The sequence below is a fragment of the Felis catus genome, chromosome C2 (assembly GCF_018350175.1).
Source record: "Felis catus isolate Fca126 chromosome C2, F.catus_Fca126_mat1.0, whole genome shotgun sequence".
In the NCBI taxonomy this organism is placed as follows: domain Eukaryota; kingdom Metazoa; phylum Chordata; class Mammalia; order Carnivora; family Felidae; genus Felis; species Felis catus.
Genome location: NC_058376.1, coordinates 44,918,858 through 44,945,360, shown reverse-complemented (window position 1 = coordinate 44,945,360; position 26,503 = coordinate 44,918,858). Strand labels below are relative to the sequence as shown.

The 26,503-nt window shown below is 35.4% G+C and overlaps 1 protein-coding gene and 1 long non-coding RNA gene across 5 annotated transcripts in view; one reads left to right on the top strand and one right to left on the bottom strand.

The window, feature by feature from the left end:
* Window positions 1-21,087, bottom strand: part of EPHA6 (EPH receptor A6) — an 854,316-nt gene extending 833,229 nt beyond the window's left edge. For 2 of the 4 annotated variants that reach the window (XM_023238878.2, XM_023238879.2), the window contains exon 1: window positions 19,702-19,757. Coding sequence is in view for 2 of the 4 variants with exons in the window: in XM_019839578.3 (XP_019695137.1) it covers window positions 19,702-20,080 (379 nt within the window). In the remaining 2 variants the exon portion in view is untranslated. Of the gene's footprint in view, window positions 1-19,701 lie in introns of all 4 variants that reach the window. The other 2 variants (XM_019839578.3, XM_019839585.3) reach the window with 2 other exon arrangements.
* Window positions 21,074-26,503, top strand: part of LOC109491384 — a 251,974-nt gene continuing 246,544 nt past the window's right edge. The window contains exons 1-2 of the long non-coding RNA XR_002735852.2: window positions 21,074-21,190; window positions 23,170-23,217. This is a non-coding gene — a long non-coding RNA (uncharacterized LOC109491384). The remainder of the gene's footprint in view (window positions 21,191-23,169; window positions 23,218-26,503) is intronic.

The following is a 26,503-nucleotide window of genomic DNA, read 5'->3' as shown; positions in this document are numbered from 1 at the left end:
TTCTATCTTTCCCTAGACATTTAGTAAGGGGGATACTTTTTAATATATTTAAATAGACTTAATTCATATAAATTTATAACTTATAATTAAATTCTCAGATATTTTCCAACAATAGTCAGTTTTTGTTTCTTTTTTGTTGTCAGTTTAAAGGAAAGTAGTACTTTAGGCTCCTTACTCATCCACGTGCTTGCAAAGAGGCACTTTAAGCTCCAAAAAAATGCTACCAGCTCTCTTAGTCTAGATTAGCTTTCCTAGTTGAGATCTCTTTCACATGCTAAGAGATGATGTGTTTATCCATTCTCTTAACCTCAGGAAGACAACAATATAGTGTGTTGCTTAAGAACATAAACTTCTTGGGGTGCCTGGGTGGCTCAGTCGGTTAAGCCTCTGACTTCAGCTTAGGTCATGATCTCCTGGTCTGTGAGTTCGAGCCCTGAGTCATGCTCTGTGCTAACAGCTCAGAGCCTGGGGCCTGCTTCAGATTCTGGGTCTCCCTCTCTCTCTGCCCCTCCCTTACTTGTGCTCTTTCAAAAGTAAATAAATAAACTTAAGGGAAAAAAAAAAACTTACTGACTATATACTTAGGATGGATACATTTAGGGGGAAAAAAAAGAATGTAAACTCCAGAAATCCAAATCCTTTACTCTGTTAGTTTCCTAGGGTTGTCATAACAAAGTATCACAAAAGGGGAGTCTAGAATAACAGAAATGTATTGTCTTAGTTCTGGGGGCTAGATGTCTGAGACACAGATGTTAGCTCTTTCAGAGAGCTGCCAGAGAGTATCTATTTCATGGTCCTTTCCCAGTTGATGGCAATTTGCTGCCAATCTGTGGTGTTGCTTGCCCTGCAGATGCATAACTCTAATATCTGCCTTCATCTTTACGTAGCTTCTCCCTACAGACATGTCTATGTCCAAATTTCCTCTTTTTATTAGGACACAAATTATATTGGATTAAGGGCCCACCCACCCTACACCAGTATAACCTCATTTTAACTGATTATGTCTGCAACAATCTTATTTCCCAAAGAAGGTAATATACAATATACTGAGGCAATAGGGGTTAAAAACAACTGATTTTGGTGCGGGGGATGGGAGTGGGGGGGGGGAGACACAAATGAACCCTTAACACTCTGTAACTAGTACACTTCAACACTATGCCAAGTTACCTACTTAGTTTGTGTCCTAATTTCCTCACCTATAAAATGGGGATGATAATGATAATGGTTACTTTATGGATTGTTGTGAGGATTATACAATTAAATACATTAAAGTACTTAGTACAGTTCCCAGCAAGGAGTGAACACTCAAAAACTCAAAGTTTATACCACTGCATTTAAGCAGCTATTTCTGGGGAAATGGGCTACAGAAAAGTAATTATTTTAAAATGAAAATCCAAGCCCCTTAAATGTCAGTAATTGGATATTTTAAAAACATAAGGCTTAGATGCATATCAATTTTGTTCTATAGTTTAGGAATATGTTTATTTTCAAAAGTGCAATAGTTGTAGGAGTGCCTGGGTGGCTCAGCCAGTTAAACATTCAACTCTTGATCTCGGCTCAGGTCATGATCTCACAGTTCATGAGACTGAGTCCCACATCAAGCTCTATGCTGACATTGTGGAGCCTACTTGAGATTCTCTCTCCCTCTCTCTCTCCCCCTCTCCCACTCTCGTATACCCACAGGCTTGCTCACTTGCTCTCTCTCTCAAGATATATAAACTTTTTTTTAAAAAAGTACAATAGTTGTATACAGAAGTTGGATCAATATTGGGCACAATACTTTGTGTTACAAATTTTCTCATGTTAATCAAGCAAATAGTAATGACCAAAAATATTGTACAGTATATTAATACACTGAAAGTCTGAACATAATAGCACTACGTCATTCATTAAAAGATCAAATTTCTTGTAAAGCAAAGTTTAGTTCAGGTCACCTATGTTTCCTATACTGTAAAATAAGAATTTTATCAAGGGACATTTTTTTTAATGTTTATTTTTGAGACAGAGGGAGACAGAGCGTGAGTGGGAGAGGGGAAGAGAGAGGGAGACAGAATCTGAAGCAGGCTCCAGGCTCCAAGCTGTCAGCACAGAGCCCGATGTGGGGCTCGAACCCACGAATCGTGAGATCATGACCTGGGCCGAAGTCAGACGCTTAACCGACTGAGCCACCCAGGCGCCCCTCAAGGGACATTTTAAAGTATACTTGAGTAAAAGCAAATATATACTATCCGTTTTGGGAGACTGGCTTAATGGTTCTATTAAAATATGCCCCCTAAATCAATAATACTCTATTGAGGATAGTAGCAAAATTGATGCTACTTAACCAGGAAACTCTATAGACTCTAATTATATAAACTTATATTCACTTCATAATTAAGCTTTTAGTGTAAGGGCTAAAATTCTTTTAAAAAGTTATTTGGATAATAATATTACATGATCGGGCATTGGACATGTGCTGGGTTTTGGCCACCCATTACCCATTCCACTTGTTTTACTGACAGCATTTTTAAAAAATTACTTGTGCCATATAGTGTCCAGTCATGGTAAGGTTGTCAATCAAGGAGTTCTACTCTTTCAATGATGCTGGTGTTCATGACACAATCTAGCCAATCAGACTCACTTTTGCAGGAATAAGATTTTTAGCTGAATAATAAAATTATAGGAAGAAAAAGGGCTGAAATCAATTCAGCCCAATGAGGCTAATAATTAATTCCTGATGCCTAGATCCCAGGTGCTGCCTTGGTTTCCATCTTTCTCTTTTTTTTTAAAAATTTTTTTTTAATGTTTATTTATTTTTGAGACAGAGAGAGACAGAGCATGAATGGGGGAGGGTCAGAGAGAGGGAGACACAGAATCCGAAACGGGCCTCAGGCTCTGAGCTGTCAGCACAGAGCCTGATGCGGGGCTCGAACTCACGGACCGCGAGATCATGACCTGAGCCGAAGTCGGCCGCTTAACCGACTGAGCCACCCAGGCGCCCCGGTTTCCATCTTTTTCTAAAGTTAATTCTCTAGGATTCTCTTTGCTTCTGTGGATTATTCAACATCTTTAAAGCTCCTTTTCTGCTTATTTTAATTCCTACAGCTTGCAAACAAAGAACTAGAATGGATACAGATGGGGATCTGTAAGTTGGAGTGTCTCAAGCCATCTGCATCTAAATTTTGGAGAGTGCTTATTAAAAATGAATAGTCCTAAACACTATCTCAAACATTAAATCCAATTCATTGGTAGTGGGCCCAGAAATGTGCCACTTAATAGTGGCAGCCAGTTCTGCAGCAATTCTTATAGACACTAAGACTTGGTAGTTGCTATGCTAGATCTGATTTGAAGGAAAATGAAAAGTAGCCCATGCAAAGGAACATCAGGAACTGAAGATTCAAACTATACAGCCTCTCATTAGGTACTAAAGTCTTAGTCTTTATTATTGTTCGTTAATCAAGGCTTGTTACACAAATGGCTAAAACATATCAAGACAAATTAGTAAACAAGAGCCACAGAAAGAGTAATAATAAAGAAAAAGGAAAAAACAATATATACATAAAATGAGAGTAAAAATAACAGTATCATTTGAAGCCATACTATTAATTGCTAATAACAAAAAATTGTATATTCCAAGGATTTTTTTTTTGTAGGCTCCACATCCAATGTAGGGCTTGAACTCACAACTCTGAGATTAAGAGACACAGGCTCCAACGACTGAGCCAGCCAGGCATGCTATCTAGAGATTCTTTATAAAGACTCTTTGCAAATAATTTTCTATTAATTATTTTATAAGAGATATAGGCTCAGTGTTTTTAAGTGCTTTCAAGACATTAATATTGAGAAACAATATTTAAATTTAGTATCTTTGCATTTGTAATACTCCAGACATTGCTTGAAATTCTCCTTCTCACTTAGAAAGTACACTGATCTCACAGGCTTAAGATCGGCTTTCTTTTTTCCTTTGTGGTTACTAATTTGGTCTATCAGCTTTGCCAAGTAACTTAATGTCCATATAAATTCCATTAGTAAAATAAGTGCAGTAATTTATGCCGCTTACTTACCTTAGAGAGGTGGAATAAAAACGATAAAGTGGTAGAATTAAATTAATATACATAGTTGAGAAGCATTTGGTCTTTTTCTTTATTTTTCCTAGTATGCCAAATCCTCCATCAACTGGAGATACATTTTTATACATGCATTAATGGGAGAGACTGCTGAAAGTAAAACATGTTTGAGTTTTTCAGAAAAATATCCTCGTTTAGCACAAAGATGCTATCCATTTATTTTGAACTTAAATTAGAACTGATTTTCCTAATAACTACAGGCTCACACAGGTTATATTTCAAATACTTAATGTAATATGACTTGAAATACAGTCAAAAAGATAAAAATGTACACACACTTTAAATTTATAGGTCTTTTCATTATAGCACTAAAATGGGATACTTGGAATTATGTGAACCATTGCGCACCAGTGAAAAAAAGTTTATAGAGCAAGTAGTATAGTGTTTTAGGCTGTGTGTGTGTGTGTGTGTGTGTGTGTATGTGTGTGTGTGTGTAGACAGATAGTAAGTCAGAGTGGAAATAATTGCTACCAGGTTGTAAGAGCTACGGTAATAGCTAAGTAAGCTATTTTTAAGCTTTTGAACAAAATACAGTAACTCAAGCTAAACATATGATATTTATTTCAAATATATTCCAATCCCTACATATGACAGTCATAAGCATTTAATACAAGATTTCAATCATCAAGTCAGAATGCTGGAAGGAAGAAGGAGAGAGGAAGCAGATGCTCTCTCAGTTTCCCCATGAGATTGGAAGATAGCTCTCATCCTTCTATGGATTGCCATATACTTAGTTTTAAGAAGAAATACACATTAATTGCCGAAATACTAAAGTAGTGTCCAAGAACAGGACAGCAAGCAAATAACCACACCTCTCTTCCTTTGAGTACTTCTGAGGAACACAGACTCCTCCTAAGCCAGCTATTTCTAGTAGGCTTTTATTGGAAAGGGAGCATCCCAAGGTGCTTGAGAGCACAGATAACTGACAGAAATAAAACTGCCTGGAGTAAAAGGAAATGACTGTATTTAATTGTATTCCTTTCTTATTGTACCATGTGGGCTCATCTTTTCCCTTTCATAAAATTTCCAAAAGTGAAAGCAATGATGCCACCTCTTCATCAAATGTGTTTTTTTAAAGGAATATTTGTTACTCTAAGCAACAGTATTCCTGATAAACAAATGACACTTATACGCCTAAGAGTGGTCCGCATGCTGCAGTGTGCCCTATTTTACAACCATTATAAAGGTGGACTGGGATAGCTTGCAACCTCCAAAATACAGCCAAAAATATAATCTGAGTCTGAAGCTTTCCTTATGAGATGATGCAGGATCTATTTCCGGACCCTGGTAATCCCAACCAGTTTGTATGAATCACTGTTCTTTTCTACAATTTCTCCAAACCTGGAAATGTTGCCATTCAAAATATACCCTTCCTAGAGATTAATTTGTCAGTGATAGCATGTGACCAAATTAATCCTGTTTGCAAAAAATCAGAGAGAATGTAAAGTCAGCTCTTGGCTGGATATCAGGCAGCGAAGAGAGAATAGGATTGGTGGCTGCCACCACAAAATGTGTTTGAAAGCTCAGAATGATGGAGCTATAGAGGTGTCGGGAAATGATATAGTGTTTATCACCCAGGAAAAAGGGAATGAAGGCAAATAGAGCCCCACCCCATTCCTTCATTTTTGCTAAAACATTCCCCCATTTTCACTTCAGCTGGAAACTATAGCCAAATCCGTGACTTCAGGGCTCATTTCCATGAGCAAAGTACAGGTGGCCAAGCTATTCTGTTCATTCATAAAAATGAAAGTGAAGCTAGTGCGTTTAAAGCATCTGAAACAAGATTACATACTGTTAATGTTACCACTTTCCCTTTTATTTCTCTAAAATCCATTTCTTACACATTTGACCTGTATTTCCTGATGAGAGAAATAGCACACATAGCAAACACAGAGGAAGCTTTGTTTCTTTTCTTTTTTAAATTCTTTGCCCTCTATAAATTTTCTGTGGGAATGCTGTCATGTTAGATGGATCCATGCTGCCTCCTCTGAAGGGAGTAGAGACTCGTTTTAGGACTAGATGAGAATAAAATTCCTGACCCAGCTGCTGTTCTTAACCACCTACAAGAATAGGGCAAAGTTTCTGAAGAACCAAACCCCATTTCGCTGAATAGCTAAATCTTGTATCTCCAGGAATTTATTTTGAAGGGTGGTTGATTATCTAACTGTTCTTATTTTCTCAGAGAATTTTTACTCCTATTTTCTATTATCATTTTTCTGGAGTGTAACGGATTTTGGTAAAATTGTGCAGGTGAAGTTGGGGTGATCAGTTAACATCTCAGTCATGCAAACAATATCAAACAGAATGGCAGTCACCATCATTTTTAAACTCTCCTCTTGTCTAATCTAAACTGACCCCAGAATCCACATTACACTGTTTCTCTTACAAGCCTTCTTTCCTGGTTCTCCTACCATCTCTCCAATGTTCTCTTTTTAGTAGCAAAACAGACTTTTCCACTGTCTCACACAGAGGAATTTGGGGCTCCTATTGATTCACATGCCCTCATTTAAGAATTTTTTTCCAGGGATACCTGGGTGGCTCAGTCGGTTAAGAGTCTGACTTCAGCTCAGGTCATGATCTCACACTCCGTGAGTTCAAGCCCCATGTCAGGCTCTGTGCTGACAGCTCAGAGCCTGGAGCCTGCTTCGGATTCTGTGTCTCCCCTTCTCTCTGTCGCTCCCCCGCTCACACTGTGTATCTCTCTGTCTCTCAAAAATAAAATAAATGAAAAAAATTAAAAAGAAAAAAGAAGAAAGAAATTTTTCCAAATAAAGCAAGTTATGTCTCTATAAGGACTCTTCTATTTGGGAGCATGTATTCTGATTCCAATTTTTCAATTTTATAAATAAGACAGAAACAATCCTTGTATATAAATGTTAGCCTCTTTTTCTATGCATTTCCCTAGAATTTAAATTCATGAAAACAGAATTAATGGATCCAAGCATATGACTATATTTCAATATTCTGCTAAATTGCTTTCTGGAACATTTTATATCTTCAAAAGAAATGTTTGTTGTCACAGCATCATTAGAGGCAGGATATACTAACCTGAAGACATAACATACTAGAAAATACAGTTAAATAGGATGTGCAAAGATTCTCTATACATTTAAAAAAAAACTCAGAAAATTAACCAAGAAAAAGATCAATAGACATAATTCCATAAAATTGTAAACTCCTCCAAAAATATTAATTGTTAAGAAATGAGAGCTAGGGGTGCACCTGGGTGGCTCCATCGGTTAAGCTTCTGATTTCAGCTCAAGTCATGATCTCGTGGTTTGTGAGTTCAAGTCTCATATTGGGCCCTGCGTTGATAGCTGGAGCCTGCTTCAGATTCTGTGTCTCCCACTTCCTCTGCCCCTCACCTGCTCACACCCTCTCTCTCAAAAATAAATAAACGTTAAAAAAAAATTTTAAGAAAAAAGAAATGAGAAGTAGGGAAGAAAACTTTGTGGCTTTTAGCTAAAGATTTAGCTTTAGCTCTTAGTCAAATTCTTAACCCCCATTCAACTGTTTTCTAGGTTTTTTCATCCAAGGAGTTTTTAAGAGCTAAACAATATTACAAGATTGTGGATGTATGTGTGGATTCAAGATAAAGTCACACTTGGAGTAAAGCCTCATGAATCTGCTTTTGTGTCAGCCTCATTCCATGTAGTAAACATTTCGACACTTGAGCATACCTTTCGCTCCCCCTCTTTTCCATCTACAACTAGGTAAGTATCAGCCATTCTTGTGCATGTGGATATTCGTAAATGGGCTTAGAATGATTTAGATTTAAATTGGAAGGTAAGAAACGCCACTTCAGAATAACTTCTATTAGTTGTAATTCTATAACTGACTTTTTGCCAGGAAGCTTATCATTGGTATATAAACTACTATTGTAGTCATTGGCAAATGGACATCTTATTTCCCAACTGCTTATTTATCAATGTGTACATGAGCCTTCAGAAGCAATCTTAAAGGGAAAGGAATAGTGAGTGGGAAAATTTGAAGGTTGAAACCAATCTTGATATCCAAATATTAATACATTTATTTAAAGACAAACTTGGAGGAAACACCTGCAGTTAAAATGACATATATAAGTAGTATATAAAGAATTTATACGTAACAAAAGCAAAAATCATAATCATTCCAATTTAATAGCTAAAAGAGATAAATTAAAAATAGCCACTTCACATGGAATAGTTGCTACTTTTACACTGAAATAGAATTAAGTGTATGTTTTTAAATTGGAAGTTGAGAGCAACTGCACTTAACAGAATAATCTTGGACTTGGAGAATTAATATATATCAGTGACAAACATATTAAAAAGGAAATTTCTCTGATTTTTCATTATCTTTACAGGTACCATATAAGCTTTGTAAATTCTAGTGCCACATCAGGGATAGAACTTTCCACTAAGCTACTGGTGTATTTGGAGAATGGGATCCATGTATAAGCATTGTGTGTGTGTGTGTGTGTGTGTGTGTGTGTGTGTGTGTGTGTGTGTGTGGTATAGTGTTTATAAAATCATAATCTTATACAATTAAGATATTAAACCTCAAAAAAATCATCAGTCTAGTAAAGTCCGGCAACAAGTTACATTCTGACAGCCTAGGTCAGCCTAGCCTAGGTTCATCTCCTGTGGGTGAAAATACTTTGAAGACTTATGATATATGATATATACTCTGGCATAGAATCAAAATAATTTTTATGACATAGCATGAAGACTTATGATATATGATATATACTCTGGCATAGAATCAAAATAACTTTTATGACATAGCAATAACCATATTCCAGGTATTGTATAATGGTTAAAGGAGAATATATTAATCCAATTATAATATGCCTTATAAATACATTTATTTTCACAAGATAGAAATAATGTCTATACTAGCATATTGTAATAATGATAACAACAAATGTAGATGATGCAAAGATATGAGTAATCCATTAGGCTTATTGGCAGATCTCTAATATTTTAATTAATTAAAGTCCAGTTTGTCAAAAGATCTATAATTATTTCAATTAATTGTTTTTTTATAAGTACACCTTTATGCTGGAGGGAGGATGTGAACCACAAGACGTTAGATTTGAGGGGTGCTTTGGTGGTTCAGTTGTTTAAGCGGACAACTCTTGATTTTGGCTCAGGTCATGATCTCACAGTTAATGGGATCAAGCCCCACATTGGGCTCTGTGCTGACACTGTGGAGCCCGCTTAGGATTCTCTCTCTCCCTCTCTCTCTGTCCCTCCCCCACTTTCTCTCTCAAAATAAATAAATAATCTTAAAAAGATAAAAAAATAAAATGTTATATTTGAGAATATTATTGTAATTTAGAAACTAAATTGACAGTTTTCAGAGATTTTGACATTCTAAATATACAAATCTAAATGTCAACAGCTAATCATGGATAATCTGCTATTGATTTTTCTCTGTTTAAAAATACCATGTTCTGGCAGCAATTTCTATTTCTATGTGTTTCTACAGGCACATTGTTCAAATATGAAATCAATAAAACAGCAATTTACCTAATTTCTTTAGATATTAAAGCAATTTCAAAGTTATGAAACACTGCTAAAAACAAATATTTAATAGAGTTAGGGAAAAGAATTATATAATAAAACAAGTAATTAACATACTAGGAGATGGAAAGAACCTACAAAAAGATTTTTAATCTTTAAATTAAATATAATATAAACCATACAGGTATTTCCAATTTTGCCTTCATCTAAAGATAAAATATTCAGTAGACAAAATCACAGTAATCCATTAAAATTTAGATTTTGTCGGTTTTGTAAAAGCAGCCACCATCACTAAATATATTTCTTAAAGAACTTGATAAAACTCTATTGAAAAAGCCAAATTGTACCACTTAACTTAAAAGTTTTATGCTCAATGTAAGATATTACTTGGATATTTACTTTGCATTTGTATGTAGAATAAATCTTAATCTTTAAGTGCATAATAACTATTCAAAGTAACTTAAAAATTGAAGTCTCTGGGGCACCTTGGCTCAGTCAGTTGGGCGTCCGACTTCGGCTCAGGTCATGATCTCATGCTCCTGGATTCAAGCCCTGCATCGGGCTCTGTGCTGACAGCTCAGAGCCTGAAGCCTGCTTCGGATTCTGTGTCTCCATCTCTCTCTGCCCCTTGCCCTGCTCATGCTCACTTGCTTGCCCTCTCTCTCTCTCTCTCAAAAATAAACATTAATTTTTTTTTAAAGAATTGAGATCTCTGGAGGAGCTACTCATTTTAATTCTCTTAATAGCTTCATATATTCATCATGATGAAAACTGATAAATGTGAAGCTCATTTTTGTTTTCCATGTGTGACTCATTTATTCGTAAAACTTGATGTTATTTCCCTTCATTTTATATTTGCAATAATAAATCACTAATGTTTAACTGTCTGGTATTTCTCTTCAATTTCATAACATTGTCCTTAAGGTCAGGAGGCAGATCTTAACTTATCTCATTTCTAGCAGTCACATAAAGTCATGGCCAATATAGGGAATGAATATTTATTTTCAATGTTTCCATATATCAATCCATAGACCCTTAAGGCAGTACTTTTATCTTTTCATCTCTGTAAACAATAGTTCATAGATGTGAACTTATCTATGCAACAGCTAATCCATATAACCTTGATATATAAATTAATGCTTCACTTATTCAATAACATATAAATGGCCTAACTAGATCTTAGGCTCTCAGAAGTTCCTGGCAATAACCTGCCTTTGTATTTCATGTGCCCAGCACAGTGAAAAAAAACATAAGAGTTATCAATATATTTCATTTAAAAATTGGATGAATGTACACTTATTGTTGAACTAGTTTGATAATTCTAGAAAAAAATAAACCATATATATCTAAGTAATAAAAATATAAATGAACAAATAAAAAATCCAAAGGTAACAACAGCTATATTCCAATCAAAAAGTATTTGAGGACTTTATTATAGAAACAGGCTAACAATTTCATCTGATTTTAAGGCTTCACTACATTTTTGGGGGAAAAAAAGCTTCATTTAACCTTAATAAGCATATTAAAACTTTGGAATACTAACCTTTAAAATAAATTCTTATATTTTAATTCTGCTTTACTAGGTAATAGGGCTCTGGAAAATCTAAAAAACAACGCATACATATATAGATTTCTGATCCTAAACTAGTGAGTATTATAAAGATTCTTACACATTTAATTTTTATTAAACAAAGAACCAAACTAATGCTTTTAATAACCTTGGTGAACTACAGTTTTTTTAACCTATAAAATGAAATTATTATACTATAACACTGTAAGATAGTAAGTTATTGCATCTACTACAGATACCTTTTTGCTCTAATATAGTATCATAAATATAACAATAAAATTGGAGCATGTTAATTTTTACTTACTTTAAACTATACTAAGCAATATGTTTTAACAATAATATATACTTCTGAAATTTTGGGTTTCTTTTCAAGATAAAAATTGAGATCTCTTCCTGACTGCTACCTCACTAAATTACGTGTGAAAAATAGCTAAGGGTGAACTTTCCTCATTAAATTTTCTAGTATCCTAAAATTGTCCTATTATCCACTTGTCTTTTTGTTGCTGTTGAGACATACTAATTATTAACAAGTGGACCAATATAGAAATTTTACTTAATTTTGAAAATTGACAAAACTCTTATGATTTTTGCAATGCTAGCTGCTAGTTTGCTCAGCTATTTCCTGTCACACTTAATGGCAGCTACTACTTATTTTCACTTGCATTCACAAGATAAACATTATCTAAGCATACTTTAAATTCAGAGGTAGTGTGGAGGGAAATTTGTAGTTTTGGGTTTAAGTTTTAGCTAAGACTGTTTGTCATCAATGGGCACTTCTATACTTGCTGAGATTAAGGAATCTAAGTCGGAACTTTATGAGAGATGTATAATGAAAGATTCCTTAACCAAGAGGTTCATTTTTTAAATAGAGCCATAATTCATCTCTCTCTTCTATCCCTATTTTTCTTTCATTTTGGTGTCTGCATAAACTATGTAACTACTGAATCATATTTAAAAATAAATGTCATTGTTTAAGCTATCAATTTTTAGAATAGCATACATTGTTCATTTTAATTCTCTATACATTTAATTTATATTATATTCAACAATATTAAAGTATCATCTCTCAGCAACATAACAAAAAATTCCTGACTTTTAAAGTAAAAACTAAGGTGATATTAAGATATAATTCAACTCAAATTTCAGGGCAATTTCAATTAGTTTTGATAATTCTTACTTGGAATACATACTAATGTAATACCTTTTCATTTCTAAGTACACAAAATATTTCTGTTGATTAACTTGCTTAAAATATACCTATTAATAATTATCATAGGTAGAAAAATTTCCATTTGATCATTTTTTTAATTGTGGACAAGTGTTTTACCTTTATTCTACATATTACACTTTATGTACTAAGAACGTGTTTCTCATTGCAATGCTCATGTACCACTAAATATAAGTATCATAGTATAGTACAACCTGAAAGAATATATAATTATCCTAGTCTTATGTTATTTGTAAATTAGCATAATAAATAAGTTACATATATATTTACACATATGCTTACTTTTTATCAGCTCCAGAGATCCACAAAGGTATCTAACACTACAAGATAAAAATAAAATTATTTCCACCCCCTGAATATCCAATTTTTAAGGAGATATTATCTTGTATCTCCTATGATCAAAAAGTAAGTATGACTTTTACACCTGAAGTTATGAAAGGAAATATGAGGAAGAGTGATGACTTTTCAATTTTATGTAGGTACAGGTCATCAAACAGGCCAACAGTTAGAGGACTCAGCAGTATCCTAGGAAAGTAGCTGAAGTATTTTTCAGGACATGGACTGAAAATACATGGACTGAAAATAACCTTAATTCTCACTCAAAGTTCAATTAAAAGGTATGCTTGCTCCTATCTGAAACTGGAAACTGGCATCTTCAACATAAATTACAGTTTTCAATAATTAGTCCACCTTAAAAAAACAAAATATGTTAGCTTGAACAAAAGCTCACTCCACATGTCTGTGGAAAGCCATTAGGTATGTGAAATATGTTTTTATACCATGAATATATTTTTAAGATGTATATTTATGCTTTTTCTTATATAATTAAATATATACCCATCATAAAACATTAGAAGAGTCTTGTGAAGCAATTTTACAAGTAAAATGTGTAAAAAGGTTGATAGTATTTTATTCCCTTCCCTCTCTCCCTCATAATCTCATTTAGTATAAAATTCTTCATCTTATAAAAATCACCAAGTAATTAAAGATGATTCAAAGATATACAACATCAACAGTGGAGACTGAGCTTCTCAAGAACAGAGACTGTACTATAATCATCAATGTAGCCTCAGAACCTAGCATAATTCCTAACACAAGCGAGATGCTTAATGATTATCGAGTGACTCATTTTGAGATAAAATGTAATCTTAGATATCACTTTCAAATAAATGATATATAAATGTTCTGAGGGTTTATTGTCAGTGCTGCTATACCTTATCACATAACAAACGTGTTTTCAAAGTTTTTCTAATCGCTTTTGTACCTCATTTTAAGGAAACAAAATGTTCCTGCCAGATCTGGAAAGAGACTGGAAACTCCTCATTGGGTCATATTCTTTGGAAGGGAAACTTCTCCTTTATCCATTATAGATGGCAAGTAAACACCCTATCAAACAGAAGGCCTTCAATAAATATCTTTTAAAGAGTGGATGTTTCCTTTCAGTTATAATATTTATCATTGAAAACTGAGGCTGTATATTACATAAGTCAAAATGTTTACTGAAAGGAAATAACTGTAATAGTAGCCTTTTTTTCAGAAAATTTTAAGCAGTAAAGTAAAATTTAAGATTTCCTATGTTTGAATATATATTTAAGAATATTTGGAAATGTTTAAATGAAGCTTCTCCAGAGTATGAATTTTCTAAATACAGACTAAATATATAGGACTGTTAAGACTTATGATTCTATATATTTACAGCACCCATATAATATTATTAAAAGGGAATTCAAACAATTGATAATTAACTGGTCAGAGAAATTTGTTAAATGACATGCAATTTACTATTGCTTAGTGGAAAGTATGTTCCTTCCCTCATTCCTGCCCCCGAGAATATCATATAACCACCCCTCCTATCCCTGTCAAGTATCAGTAATTATATGGCAAGGTAATTTTTATGGGGAGTAATGAAAAATTTGTTTGGGCCCCTTGGTAAATATATATATATATATATATATATACACACACACATATATATATATATAAATGCTGAATATCTACTTATTTCTTTGTAAAGATAAGATGGTCCCACAAATTCTACTTCCAAAATGGATCTCAAATCCGTCTTCTTTTCCCCATTTCTGCTACCACCACTCTAGGCCAGGCCACCATAACCCCTCTCCTGAACAACTGCAACAGACCCCTAATTCTATTCTTGCCATCTTCCAATCATTTCTTTGCTCATCAGCCATAATGTTCTTAAAATGAAAATTGGTTAAAATCTCTCAAAAGCTTCCCATTTTACCTAGAATATTATTAAAACACAACTCATTGCCATGACTCCTTTCCTTCTCTGTGGGATCTGGTTCCTAGCCATCTTTCAGACCGCCCATTGTGCTACTCTCTTGTTTTTCAGTGAAGTCCAGTCACACAGGACTCCGTTCTTCAAATGTGTCAAGCTCATTTCGTTTCCAGATCACTGCCAAGGCAGTTCTCTATACCTAGAATGCAATTCTTCCCCTTCCATACTTCTACATTTTTCTCCCTAGAATTTGGCTCAAATGTCACTTCTCCAGTCTAATGAAATTATAAGTTGATCAAAATGCTGTAGACATAGTATATCAAATTATATTGCACACTTCAAATACATATTTTTTTATTTTAGAAAGGAACATGGTAGATGTATAAACAACTTAATCCTTCTTTATAAATACAGTTGGATTATATTGTACTTTAGACAAAGTCAACTCATTTTGATTACGTAACTGTATGTATTGATCTCTATCATATTTACGCTTCCAAAAAATGTTGAGTCAAACACAAAGAAGAAACTTCTATTACTGCTAACTTCTATTACTGCTGGAGTCTGGTTGATATACAGTATAAAATGCAATCCATTCTCTTGCCATCTGGGACAAATGCAGTATGTACCCTGAAGTACTCGGGTGTGTGAATAAAGGTAGAGACTGACTGAGATGTGGTGCCTCTGATGGGGAAAGATCTTAGGAGAAGGAAATACAAGAAATACATAATGCCTTTTGTACTAGTTTATACTGGCAATAATGAGTGAAGAAACAGAAGGATTCTACTCTAATATTTTTCTTAATATTTAATTTTGTAAAATGAAAGTAATACAAATTCCATACAGAAAAGCTTGAAAATATAAAAAAAAATTAAAAGATGTAATGGAAACATTAATTTTGTCTTGTCCCCTAGATATGTATTTTTTCCTCTTAGAAAAATCGAAATAAAACCATTTTATTCATGTTACTTCTACTTTAAAGAGACCCTTAAAGAACACTGTATAACTTTTGTGCATGAAAAAGTTTTTAGATACACTTTTATCCCAAACCCAGAGCAAACAATACTTAAATGATCAATACATATCAATGACATTTGATCTTTCTACTTTGAGTACTAATCATAATGACTAATTATACATGATTTTTTCTAATTTGTAAATGTATTATAAAATTACACTTTAGGTTGTTTGTATACTTATAGTTAATAAGAAGGCATGTGATTACAGACTCCTGCCCCTTTACAACCATGAACAGCTTACCCCTGCAAATGAATTTTATCTAGGTGAAAGGTCTTTTAGAAACATACTTTGTAAATCATCCAGTTTCTCTTATTTAACAAAGTTTTTAATATTTTCGATAAAGTTCACTCAAACTTTCTAAAAAACTTTCAATTCATCCCTTTCTATAAGAACATTATTTACTTTTACAGTTTGTGAACAATACTGATGGAAGTTCAACTAATTTTAGGCTATGACTTTTCTTAAGCCGATATTTTTCTGCTCAGGTATGTGAACCTGTATTCACATACAACTCAGGGGATTTTACAGTCAATTCATTCAAATTAAGAAATTCAGTGATAGTAATGAGTCAGACTACTGTTTTGCTTGTTTATTTAATTTTTCCTAAGTATCCTGGAAAAAAAAAGATCAATTCACACAATCTTTGTAGTAAAATGAGTTCACTAGACTCTTGTATGTGAACCATATTTTGCTTTAATCAATTACTTTAGTCTCTGATTAGTTTTGGAAACATGATCTGAGAAATAAATCAACACTTTTAGGCTATACAGTACTATTAGCTAAAACAGAGTAATCTTCGAATAAATGGACCCCTGGTGGCTACTAACCACTGTAATTGATAGACATGGTTACTTACATATGAAATAAGATTATGCTTTATATTCACCTAAATGCCCAGTACAGAAATAAAGCTTATAAAGAAGATAAAATGTTATTTTTAAATTAAAATTGGTATTAACAAATATTGTGGTTTTAAATACAGAGAAAATTAATGGAATATGAGAAATTTGAACACAAATCATGTTTTCACTTACTTAATCAGATGAAGTGATCTAGGAAGCAACTCTACTTTCTGATCGATTCAAGGAGGTTTAGGTAATAGGAAGAGAGCGTCAAATTGATTTATTTTGTCTTTATAGTGCAGAGCTTCACATCCAGTTAAAGGACAAGAGATGCTTCCTATAGTCAAGTTACTCTCAGTACCTTGTTAAGCATCATATTAAAAATGAAGTAGTTCACTTTTTTGTCATTATCATCATTTTACCCTGGCTAAGTAATAGAAAAACGGAGAGGGAAAGGTGAATCTACTCACCACGGAAGATTTTATATAATTTGGTAAAAATATATAAATAACACTTAAAAAGTTACTTTGTAAATATACTTAATCAGAAGACAAGTTATATAAAAATGAAATTTTACCCTAACAAATTTTTTAAATAAAATATAAATTCTATTATAAGACAAATTACTAGGAAAATAAATACTACCTCCTTAAAATTAAATATTAATCATATTACTAATTTTTACTATCATGTGTATAACAAATCTAATTTATGTTTTACATTATTCTTTTTATACTGTACACATACTGTAATGTCCCATATTTTCAATGTTAAAAAATTGTTAAGGAACGTTTTGATTCATGTTATCTAATTCATGAAACTAGAAATTTAAAAAAAATCTCCAAAATGTTAATAACATTTTGAAGTCTGACATTTTATTAACCATTAGTGTGATGATTTCAGTATTCAAATATTATCCTAAAGTAACATAAGGCTTAATTTCTAATCACTATGAATTAGGCTGTATAAACCATTTTATAAGCAATCACTTGTGTCTGATAAAAAAAATCTGAGCATATTTTTCTATAATATTCTGTTGAAGAACTCTAAATTTTATCCAACTTAGCCTTTAGGTACAGTATTGTTCAAGTGCAATCTTATGCATAGCTTGTGTTTCTATTATAATAATAAAAATTCAAATTAAGATCCTCCTTAACTGATGGGTAAACTAAGTAATGTTCACAAACGTTAAGCTAATTGACACAAACACACATATAATACATATATTTGGTAAATATTTTAGGTAAAATGTATTTAAAAAGTATGGGAAACTCATAAAAAATAAAAATTACTGCAAGAGGTTAACAAATAACTCCTCAATGCCCTTAAATTTAATATGAATATCTGAAAGGTGGTATTTTAACACTTGACACATTTTGGTAGAATGGCACTTTAGTCACTTGGAGATTCTGATATGTGTTTTATTTATGTTAGTTTCCCCAGGGCCCAGTATGGTAACTGGTATATCATAGATACTTAATGAAAAACTAAATGTTGATTTAGGGATATGATTGCATGGAAATAACTGCTAAATATTTCTAGTCTACTAGAGTCTACTGAGTCTACTGTGGCTACTAAAGACATGTATACTAACATACTAAATATTAACACATACTACGATATAAATGTCTGAGTTTCTGATCATTAAAAATCGTTTTTGTCTTCCCACAAAAAAAGTCCAAGTAAATAATTTTATGCTATTTTTTACAACCTTCTATTCTTACAGAGGTATATTAAGTAACTACTACTTCAATATTTAATGCCAATTGCCCTTGAAAACAAATGAGGAATGTGTGTGAAGGTATACACCAACACAGGCAAGTATTGTACTATAGGTGGCACTTTTGTGACAGATCTTCAAAGGCATGACAGTTATGTATGATTTCCAAATTTACATATGCATGTATGATTTCAATCTGGCAGGTAAAAAAAAACAAATAATTAGGAAAACCTGTCAAAAGTAGCAGCTGTATAAATAAGAACAGAATTCTTATTCCGAATAATTATATTTCCAAATAAAATAAAATGGTCATATGTTTATGACACAAAAGAAGGCTGTGTTGTTTTACTTGCCTTCTCTCTACCTTCTCATCCTCACAAAGCAAGTGCACACTCATACCATCTGACCTCCATTTTTATATCTGCAAATTATTTCAAGGCCTTAGATGTTAAATTGTAACTATAATTGAAGTTTTACATTTGAGGTCTTAGAAACGTGTGACATAACAGGTGACATATTGATGGTCATCACGGCGCCAATGAGAACATCCAGCCAGGTACATGCTGGAAAACTTTTATGGTTGTTCGCCACTTAGTTCAAGGAATTTAGATTATGCAGGTGATATTTTTACAGAACCTTAAATATTCACAGCAGATATCCAGTGAGGTATGTCTCATAAAGACTACTGAATAGAAGGAAAGAAAATGTTCAAGAATTCTCAGTGCTTTCCATTCTGTAAACCTGACTTTCACTTTTCACACACTATACAGTTTCACTTTACCACTTTATCCACCAAAGTCTTCCTCCTAAAAAATCTGTCAGTGACTCCACTTTACGAGTAGGATATTCACAACTTGGAAATTCACACTTAACGTTTTTTCTCCCCGCGACCCCCCCCCCCCCCCGCTTCGTCACGGCAATAAAGAAACCACAAAAATCTGGGCATCTAGTCCAGGAATAATTTCCAAGTCTACATTCGGTCTGGATGGGCTAAAGGGGTTGCGGCTGGGCGAGGGCAACATAGCTACCACAGGCATAAGGCTGGTATTTAGTCACAGGGTACAGCGGGAGCTATCCGCTTTCACGAAAGCAAGTGAGAACCTACGAGTAACCGCGCCGTTAGCCACAGCGAAGAGCCAGAAGTCCATTAAGCGTATGCCACGGAGCCTGACCTTCTGGGGAGACAGCGCTGCGGGGAGCGGTCCCGCGGCCGCCAGCGGTGGGACCCAACTGCTGCTGATGCCCACACATCCGTTTAAAGACATTTGGGAGCAAAAGGGACCGCAACTCGGGAGGTTGCCGCTCCTGGCGCTCTGGTAAAGGGGACAACAACCTCGACCTCCTCATGTGGCGAACCCGAAGAAGCCTACCCCGGGACAAAGTTACCTGCAGGAGGCGACCAATGCACCGGTCGTCAGAGTACCCGCCTCCTCCCGCCCCCCCTCCCCCTTCTCCGCCCCGTCCCTTACCTTGGTTGTTGGAGACGTGACTGCAGTCGCCTGGCCAAGCTGTCAGCAAAGGCAAGAAGAAACCAAATTGCAAAAGAAATTCCCGGACTTCGCAGCCCCCCATGGCTCTCCCCGGCTCTCTTCTCCCACTTAAAGAGAAGTGACAGCAGCGGGACCAGGTGTCCTGCGTAGGGTAGGGGTCCCGGTCCACGTCTTCTTCCTCCTCCTCTTCCTCCTCCACCCGGCCCTCAGGAGGTGTCCCGGGGCGCCCCCCGCGCGAGGCCCCGGGGGCAGGGCACGAAGGTCCAGGCTGCCCAGGTGCAGACGCAGCTGCTTCGGAGGAGGACGCTGCCTGCGGCGCCAGGGAGCTCCTGGCGGCAGTAAGGGAGCGGAATTGCATCCACCACCGTGTCCCGCTCGCGCGAGGACTATTCACTTGGGCCCGGGAGAGCGCGCGCGCAGGAGCGAGCCCGGGCTGTGGTTTGGAGGAGGGGAGCGAGGGGGCGGGGGAGGGCGCCTCACGGGGGGGAAGTGGGGGGAGGGACGACCAGGTGCGGCGGGCAGTTCGGCGGCCCGAGCGCCTCTCCGGACTGAAGTGGGCACTTGCAGAGCCAAAAGCAGGAGGCGCAGCAGTTGTGAAGGGGCGCGGGGACCGCGCGGGCACTCCTTCCGCCGGTGTGGCGAGAGCTAAGGAAACGAAGTGGCTCGGCGGGGCCGCCAGTGGTCCGAGCGAGCGAGCTACGTGCGCGCTGCGCCCTCAGCCCCTCGCCCAGGTGGCAACGGCAGCGGCTAGCACAGTGGACACCTCCGACTCCGCCGCGTCCGCGCTGAGCCTCGGCCTTGGCAGCCTCTTTCCGGGCATTTCTAAGGCCGAACTTAGTCCCCCAAACACTTTGCTTCCCATTTCGCGGCAGCAGCGCCGAGCGTGTTGGGGCTAATCAGCCCCTGACACCGTTTATCCCTGATTTCTCCACATTTCCGCCGCTGGAGGGGGTGAGTGCTGTGGGCAGGCGCTCCCGGTGTGGGGCGAGCCTGGCGGCGGCCGACCACTCCAACCGCTCGGGTCGCCCAAACTTGCCCACTAGGGCGAGCGCCTCAACTTTGTGGCCTCCTTCGCTGCTTCAGGTCCTAGTAAGGCAAAAAAAAGAGCGAGCCAGCAGCTGAGGAGAGTCACATCAGGCTGGATACGGGCGGGTGCCCGGCGCCGGGGCTCACTGAGGTCTTCGCGTCGCCGTGCGGCGGTGACTTCGCGGTGGAGGTCACAAGCATTGTCGCAGTCGTGGGCGCTGGGATTCTGGGGGCTCGGAGCGCTCCTGGCGTGCCCCCGGCGTGGCGGCGTCGGACCGTGCGCTCCAAGCAGCGCGAGGGCTGAGCGGCGCGCGGCAACATCCACGGCGGCGCCGGGTGCGCGGCGAGCGGACTGCTCTCCCCACGCAAGCCGCCCCCTCGCGGCACCCACTCCCCGCCGGCGCTCGAGTCGGTGCGAAGCCGCAGACTCACTGGCGACTCGGTAGGATCACGCGGCTCTCAGCGCAGGGCCGGGCCAACACGCAGTGCTAACAGGGAGAGGTCTCGCGTCCGTGGCCCTCGTGCCCTCGCCCCGCGGCCGCGGCGGGCGCAGAGGGCAGGGCCGGAGCCGCGAGCTCTCCTGAGCTCCGCCAAGCCCTGCGCTCGGCCCGCCTGGCAGCCGCGGCTCGGATGCTGCCAGTTCGGCGCTAGAGGGGGTTAGTCGACAACAAAAATGCCTCCACTGCTCGCCGGTGGAGGCGACTGCTCACACAAGGAAGAAAAAAGCAAGGAGGAAAGGCTCTCAGACTAAACTTAATGCGTTTTTATAGGGTGGCGCAGAGCAACCCATATTGCTAGCATGGGGGTTCTGTAATACTTTATTTGCTGTTATTCTTTAGCATCATCATCTTCTTTCTTGAAGGGACTTAGCCTGTCACAGTCGAGTGAGCTTGAAAAGCCCTCCTTAAAACTCAGAACGTATTTATGGCAATGGAGAATGCTGAGCGGAGAAAACAGTGTTCTTATAAAGGGTAGACGATGTTTTCAAAGTGGGCAGAGGGAAATGGCACAGTGGCATGTGTTGGGGAAATAGCTGATGAAGGAGCAAAGGATCAGCGTTTGACGCTTACGGAATTCTGGGAGAGAAAGGATCCTCATTCGATGTGTTTCCACCCTGCGATGTTTGTATCACATATGGTAGTTGAAGTTCAGTTATTGGCTAAAGTCTACAGGAAGCAGAGGGAAGTGTGGCTGAAGAGGCCCCACGTCTAATTAATTCAGCTGCGTGGAGAGAAATGTAAAATGCAAGTGATTTTGAGAATGTAAGGAAGGTTTCTGATTGGTGACTGTACTTTCACTCTCCTTACGAATTCAAACACTGCCTCTCTTTAAAGGTGTCCATGCCAGTTTAAACGTATGCAAATCACTGCTGAAAAGATAGCCAAGTATGGAGTTTATGTATTGGTACTTAAAGGAGTAAAATTTGATTTTACCACTCTTACTGATACTGACTGACCACATGGGCATTTGCAAATTCAGTTTATAATTTGCCAACTGTAAAAGTAAAAGGCTGCATTATAATATAAATCGTTATGTCTAAATGGTCTTAGAAGTGTTAATGATTCATTATGCTGATATTTTGTTTAAACAATCTCTTTATTGCCAAAGAATAGACTTCCATGACCTTTTTAAAGTTAGATTTGAATTTTTAAACTGGATCTTTACCCCTACCTACAATTCATCTGCAATTCACAATTTTTGTTTGTGTAAATAAGTCATAGTGAAGCATATTACTTTCTGGTCAGATAATTGATAGTTATATTCTGGTTTTGATTTTTAAGAAAAACATTACAAGACTTTTATCAATATTAAAATAAAAACTGCTTCATATATTTAGATATTGTCAATTGCATGTCTAGAAAATAACGACCTCTTAAAAAAAAAACTCAAAGAACATGAATTGAAGTGCAGTTATCATGACCTTTGAGTAGTGATATTCCAAAAGAATTACCATAACTATTTGACCATTGTGCTACATTATATGTACATACAAATCCATAGATATTTATATACACACACATATATACACACACAATGTGTATATTGATATTCATTCTGAAACATTTGTTGATCTCTTTTATGTGGTCAGTTCTCTTCACTCAGAAAAGAGTTAATGATAATATAAGTAAAAATTATTTATTTATAAAAGCTAACTTGTTATTTAAAATATACTCATGGTTATCTTATGTGAGGGGGAAGCAATTTCACTTAACAGAAATGTAGTTCCTTTTTGATTTTCCAGCAGTGTTGATGTATTTGCTGACATGTGACAGTTTCAAAATTATAAGCCACTCAGTGAACCAGATGCAATATTCATGTAGATTTATCTGCACTTGTCTGTTTGAATCATACCCATATTCAGAAAAGCATTCATGTCTCATTTTTCAGTACTATATTCAGAATTCTTTTGTATTCTTTCAGACTGCTGTTCTTCATGATATATGGTACATATACCTGGTCTGGATTCAGGTAAGAATGATTAAATTTTTATTAAATAAAGACTATGTGAGGTAAAGGGGATTAAGAGGTATAAACTTCCAGTTGTAAAATAAATAAATCACAGGGATGAAAAGTACAGCATAGGGAATGTAGTCAATAATATGGTAATAACTTTGTACGGTGATAGATGGTAACTACACTTACCATGGTGAGTATTTCGTAATGTATATAAATGTCAAATCACTATGTTATACACCTAAAATTAATATAATATTGTATGCTAACCACAGTTCAATTAAAAATCTATGTAAATAACACTAAAAACTAGTATAAGCTATCTTTTATAGTAGAAATAATAGTATTCAAAAATACTATTTGCTTTTTAAAATGATGAAAGGAGAAGAGACTTAACCTGCAATTAATTTCTTTGAGGAAAAAAAGGATTATAATGTTTAATACTCAGCATGTTTCAAAGCTTGAGAAAATCTTAGGTATTTTATCCTGGTAGAAGAGTAAATTAGTCCATTTATATCTGTAATTTACATTTTCTAAGGTCAAGTAGAAGCTACATAAATAAAGAGTGTTGATTCTCAAGTATGTCAAAACATCAAGTCTTAGAAGATTAGTACTTTGAATAGGTACAATTGTCTAAGTCTTTTTTGTTAATATAAAATTTAGAGACATGCTGTGAAAAGTATCGTTGCTGTCATGTCATTAACTTTAAAGTATAAATTAATTAAAAGCTTAGGTTTTATGTTCTACAATGCAGACCACTAAAATAAAAAAAAAATCCACAAAGTCAAATATAGTTAATCTGAGGCCCTTTACTTTAAGAAAATATGTAATCAGAAGGAAAATACACTTCAGAAATATTTCTTTGACATTAGGAGATAGTTAATATTTTTCTGAAAGAAGACATTCAAAAGCGGTGCTGGCTATTTCACTTTTTTGTTAAACGTATCAAATCTTAAAAACTTCACAGAAAATAAATCAACTTGAGACTACATAAAACACATTGGCTTATTTTGCTCTGATATTACCTTTTCTTTTTATGTTGTCTGGCATTTTGTAATAAAAGAAAATATATGTGCAAATATATATACATCATACATATAATATATACATATATTAAATATATACATGCATTTTATTAAATATATATGATGTATATATATATTGATGTGTTTGCAATTCATTAAAAATCTTCTCTCTAGTACTACTCTAATTCAGTAACATTTACCAGGTGAGATTTCCATGTGCATCTGTGCTAAGCATTATGGGGAAGGTACAAGGATTATTTGGATTTAGTTCCTAACTATTAGAAGCTTGTATTATATTGCAGTCACAGACATATGAATTATTCCATTACAAGGCATCTATTACCCCATAATAGAGTTTCACATTATTTTAGTTAAGAGGAAAAGAATCATACCCTCACCTTTTAAGGCATGGATCTCTACCATTACTACTTTTGCTTGAGTTAAACTTTTGGTAAAGATTGTTTCATCCTTTGAAAGCTAGTACATGAACTTTTACTATTATCAATTACAATACTGAAGGCTCTACAGAATGGCCAAATAAGTCAACTAGATTCAATTTACTTGCCTTTTTAATGAGGTTTACATAATAGGCTCTGTGGCATCAGATATTCACAAAAATTAATTTTACGCAAATTATGTAGAGAATTTTTAAACGTTTGTTTTAAATTATTTCAGTTTTATTAGTAACATATTAATTCAGTTTTTCTTTCATGCCCACTTGAATGAAAAACTTCATTTTTATTGAATTATAATAAATACCATTAAAGAGCATGTTCTAAATACCAACCAGAGACCAATTATAAAAGTAAAACTAAAAGTAAAACTTTAAAAAACCTTTATATATTGAAATACACCTATTTCCATCTTAACAAATAAGATAAAATATTACAGGAATACTGCTATTAATATCTAGTTATGTATTCAAATTAGTCTATCAAAATAGGCTTAGAAATTGTCTATCATATCATATGTGCATTAAGATACTTTGTAACTTGCTTCAGGAAAAGACAAAGCTAGGTTTTGTAATACAAATACTTGGGCATATCAAATAGTTAAATGTTAAATTTATTAATAATATTATCCGTATTAATAACCATTATCAGCTAAACATTTTAACTATTTTGATACAATTAATGCGAAACATGTTCTCTTACTACAAATTAGAGATAGAGTAAATGTGTCAGATGAAAGGAAATAATTAACCCAGCATCTCAAGCTGGATTTTGTAAGTACTTTTTATCAAAATGTTTCTCATAATATTTCAGTTTAGTTTGAAGTCAGGTACCATGTTTGCATTTATGAAGTTCTATATATTTTGGTGTATATTAAAATTTGATTATAAAAAGAACAGTTTTTGAATGACATCTCATTATATTTCCAAATGACCTATAACAACCCAATGAAAACTTAATATGCCTTTTATATCAGGAGTTCCACATCATTTTAATCATAGTATGTTTCTTTACTATGGCTGTTCAAATGTTTATAGGGAATATAAACATTTCTCAATATCATCTTATAATTATTAGATGGTTAAAAATTCCATGTAACTCACTTATACCAATCACTTGACAATTAACTTATGGTTCTTCACATTTTTGTCTAACTTTGATACACATATACAGCCTTCTCAAGAACCTCAAAAAGTTTTTAAAGCAGAGAATGTTTCTTTTACATGTCTACAAAAAATATGTGCTAAATAACTGTGTGTTTAAACACTAATTATATTTATTTTTGAGTCAAATTTATCATCTTAATTAATTTTTCATAAAAGATAATTGAATATTACATATTTCGACTATTAAAAAGTATCTAGTTTTCCTTTTTCTGTTTGTTAAAGATCATTAAATATTTGAGTCATTATAACATTATAACTTACTATATGTGAAATACATATATTGCGTGTAAGATGTGCCCATTCTGAGTTGTTATGAAAATGGGCTTTTGCTACTCAGGAACTAAATTCCACTATAGAGCCAATGTGAGACTCCTCTGGTATTTCACTGTTAAATTCTATTAATGGTCCATAGTATTTGAATATACGGATGTTCATAGTATTTGGAATTGAATTGTAGTATCTTTGCTATTTTTAGAGGTAAAAATAAAATTTTACATACTAATGAAAAAACATAAAAACTAAGTTGACTTTGATTATTATTAATGTATAGTCAAAGACTATTGTATTATTTCTTCCTAATTTATTTTGTATAATTTTTGTAAATATATAAAAAATCATAAGTATATTCATGCTTGTTTTTGAGTATTTTTATCCAATG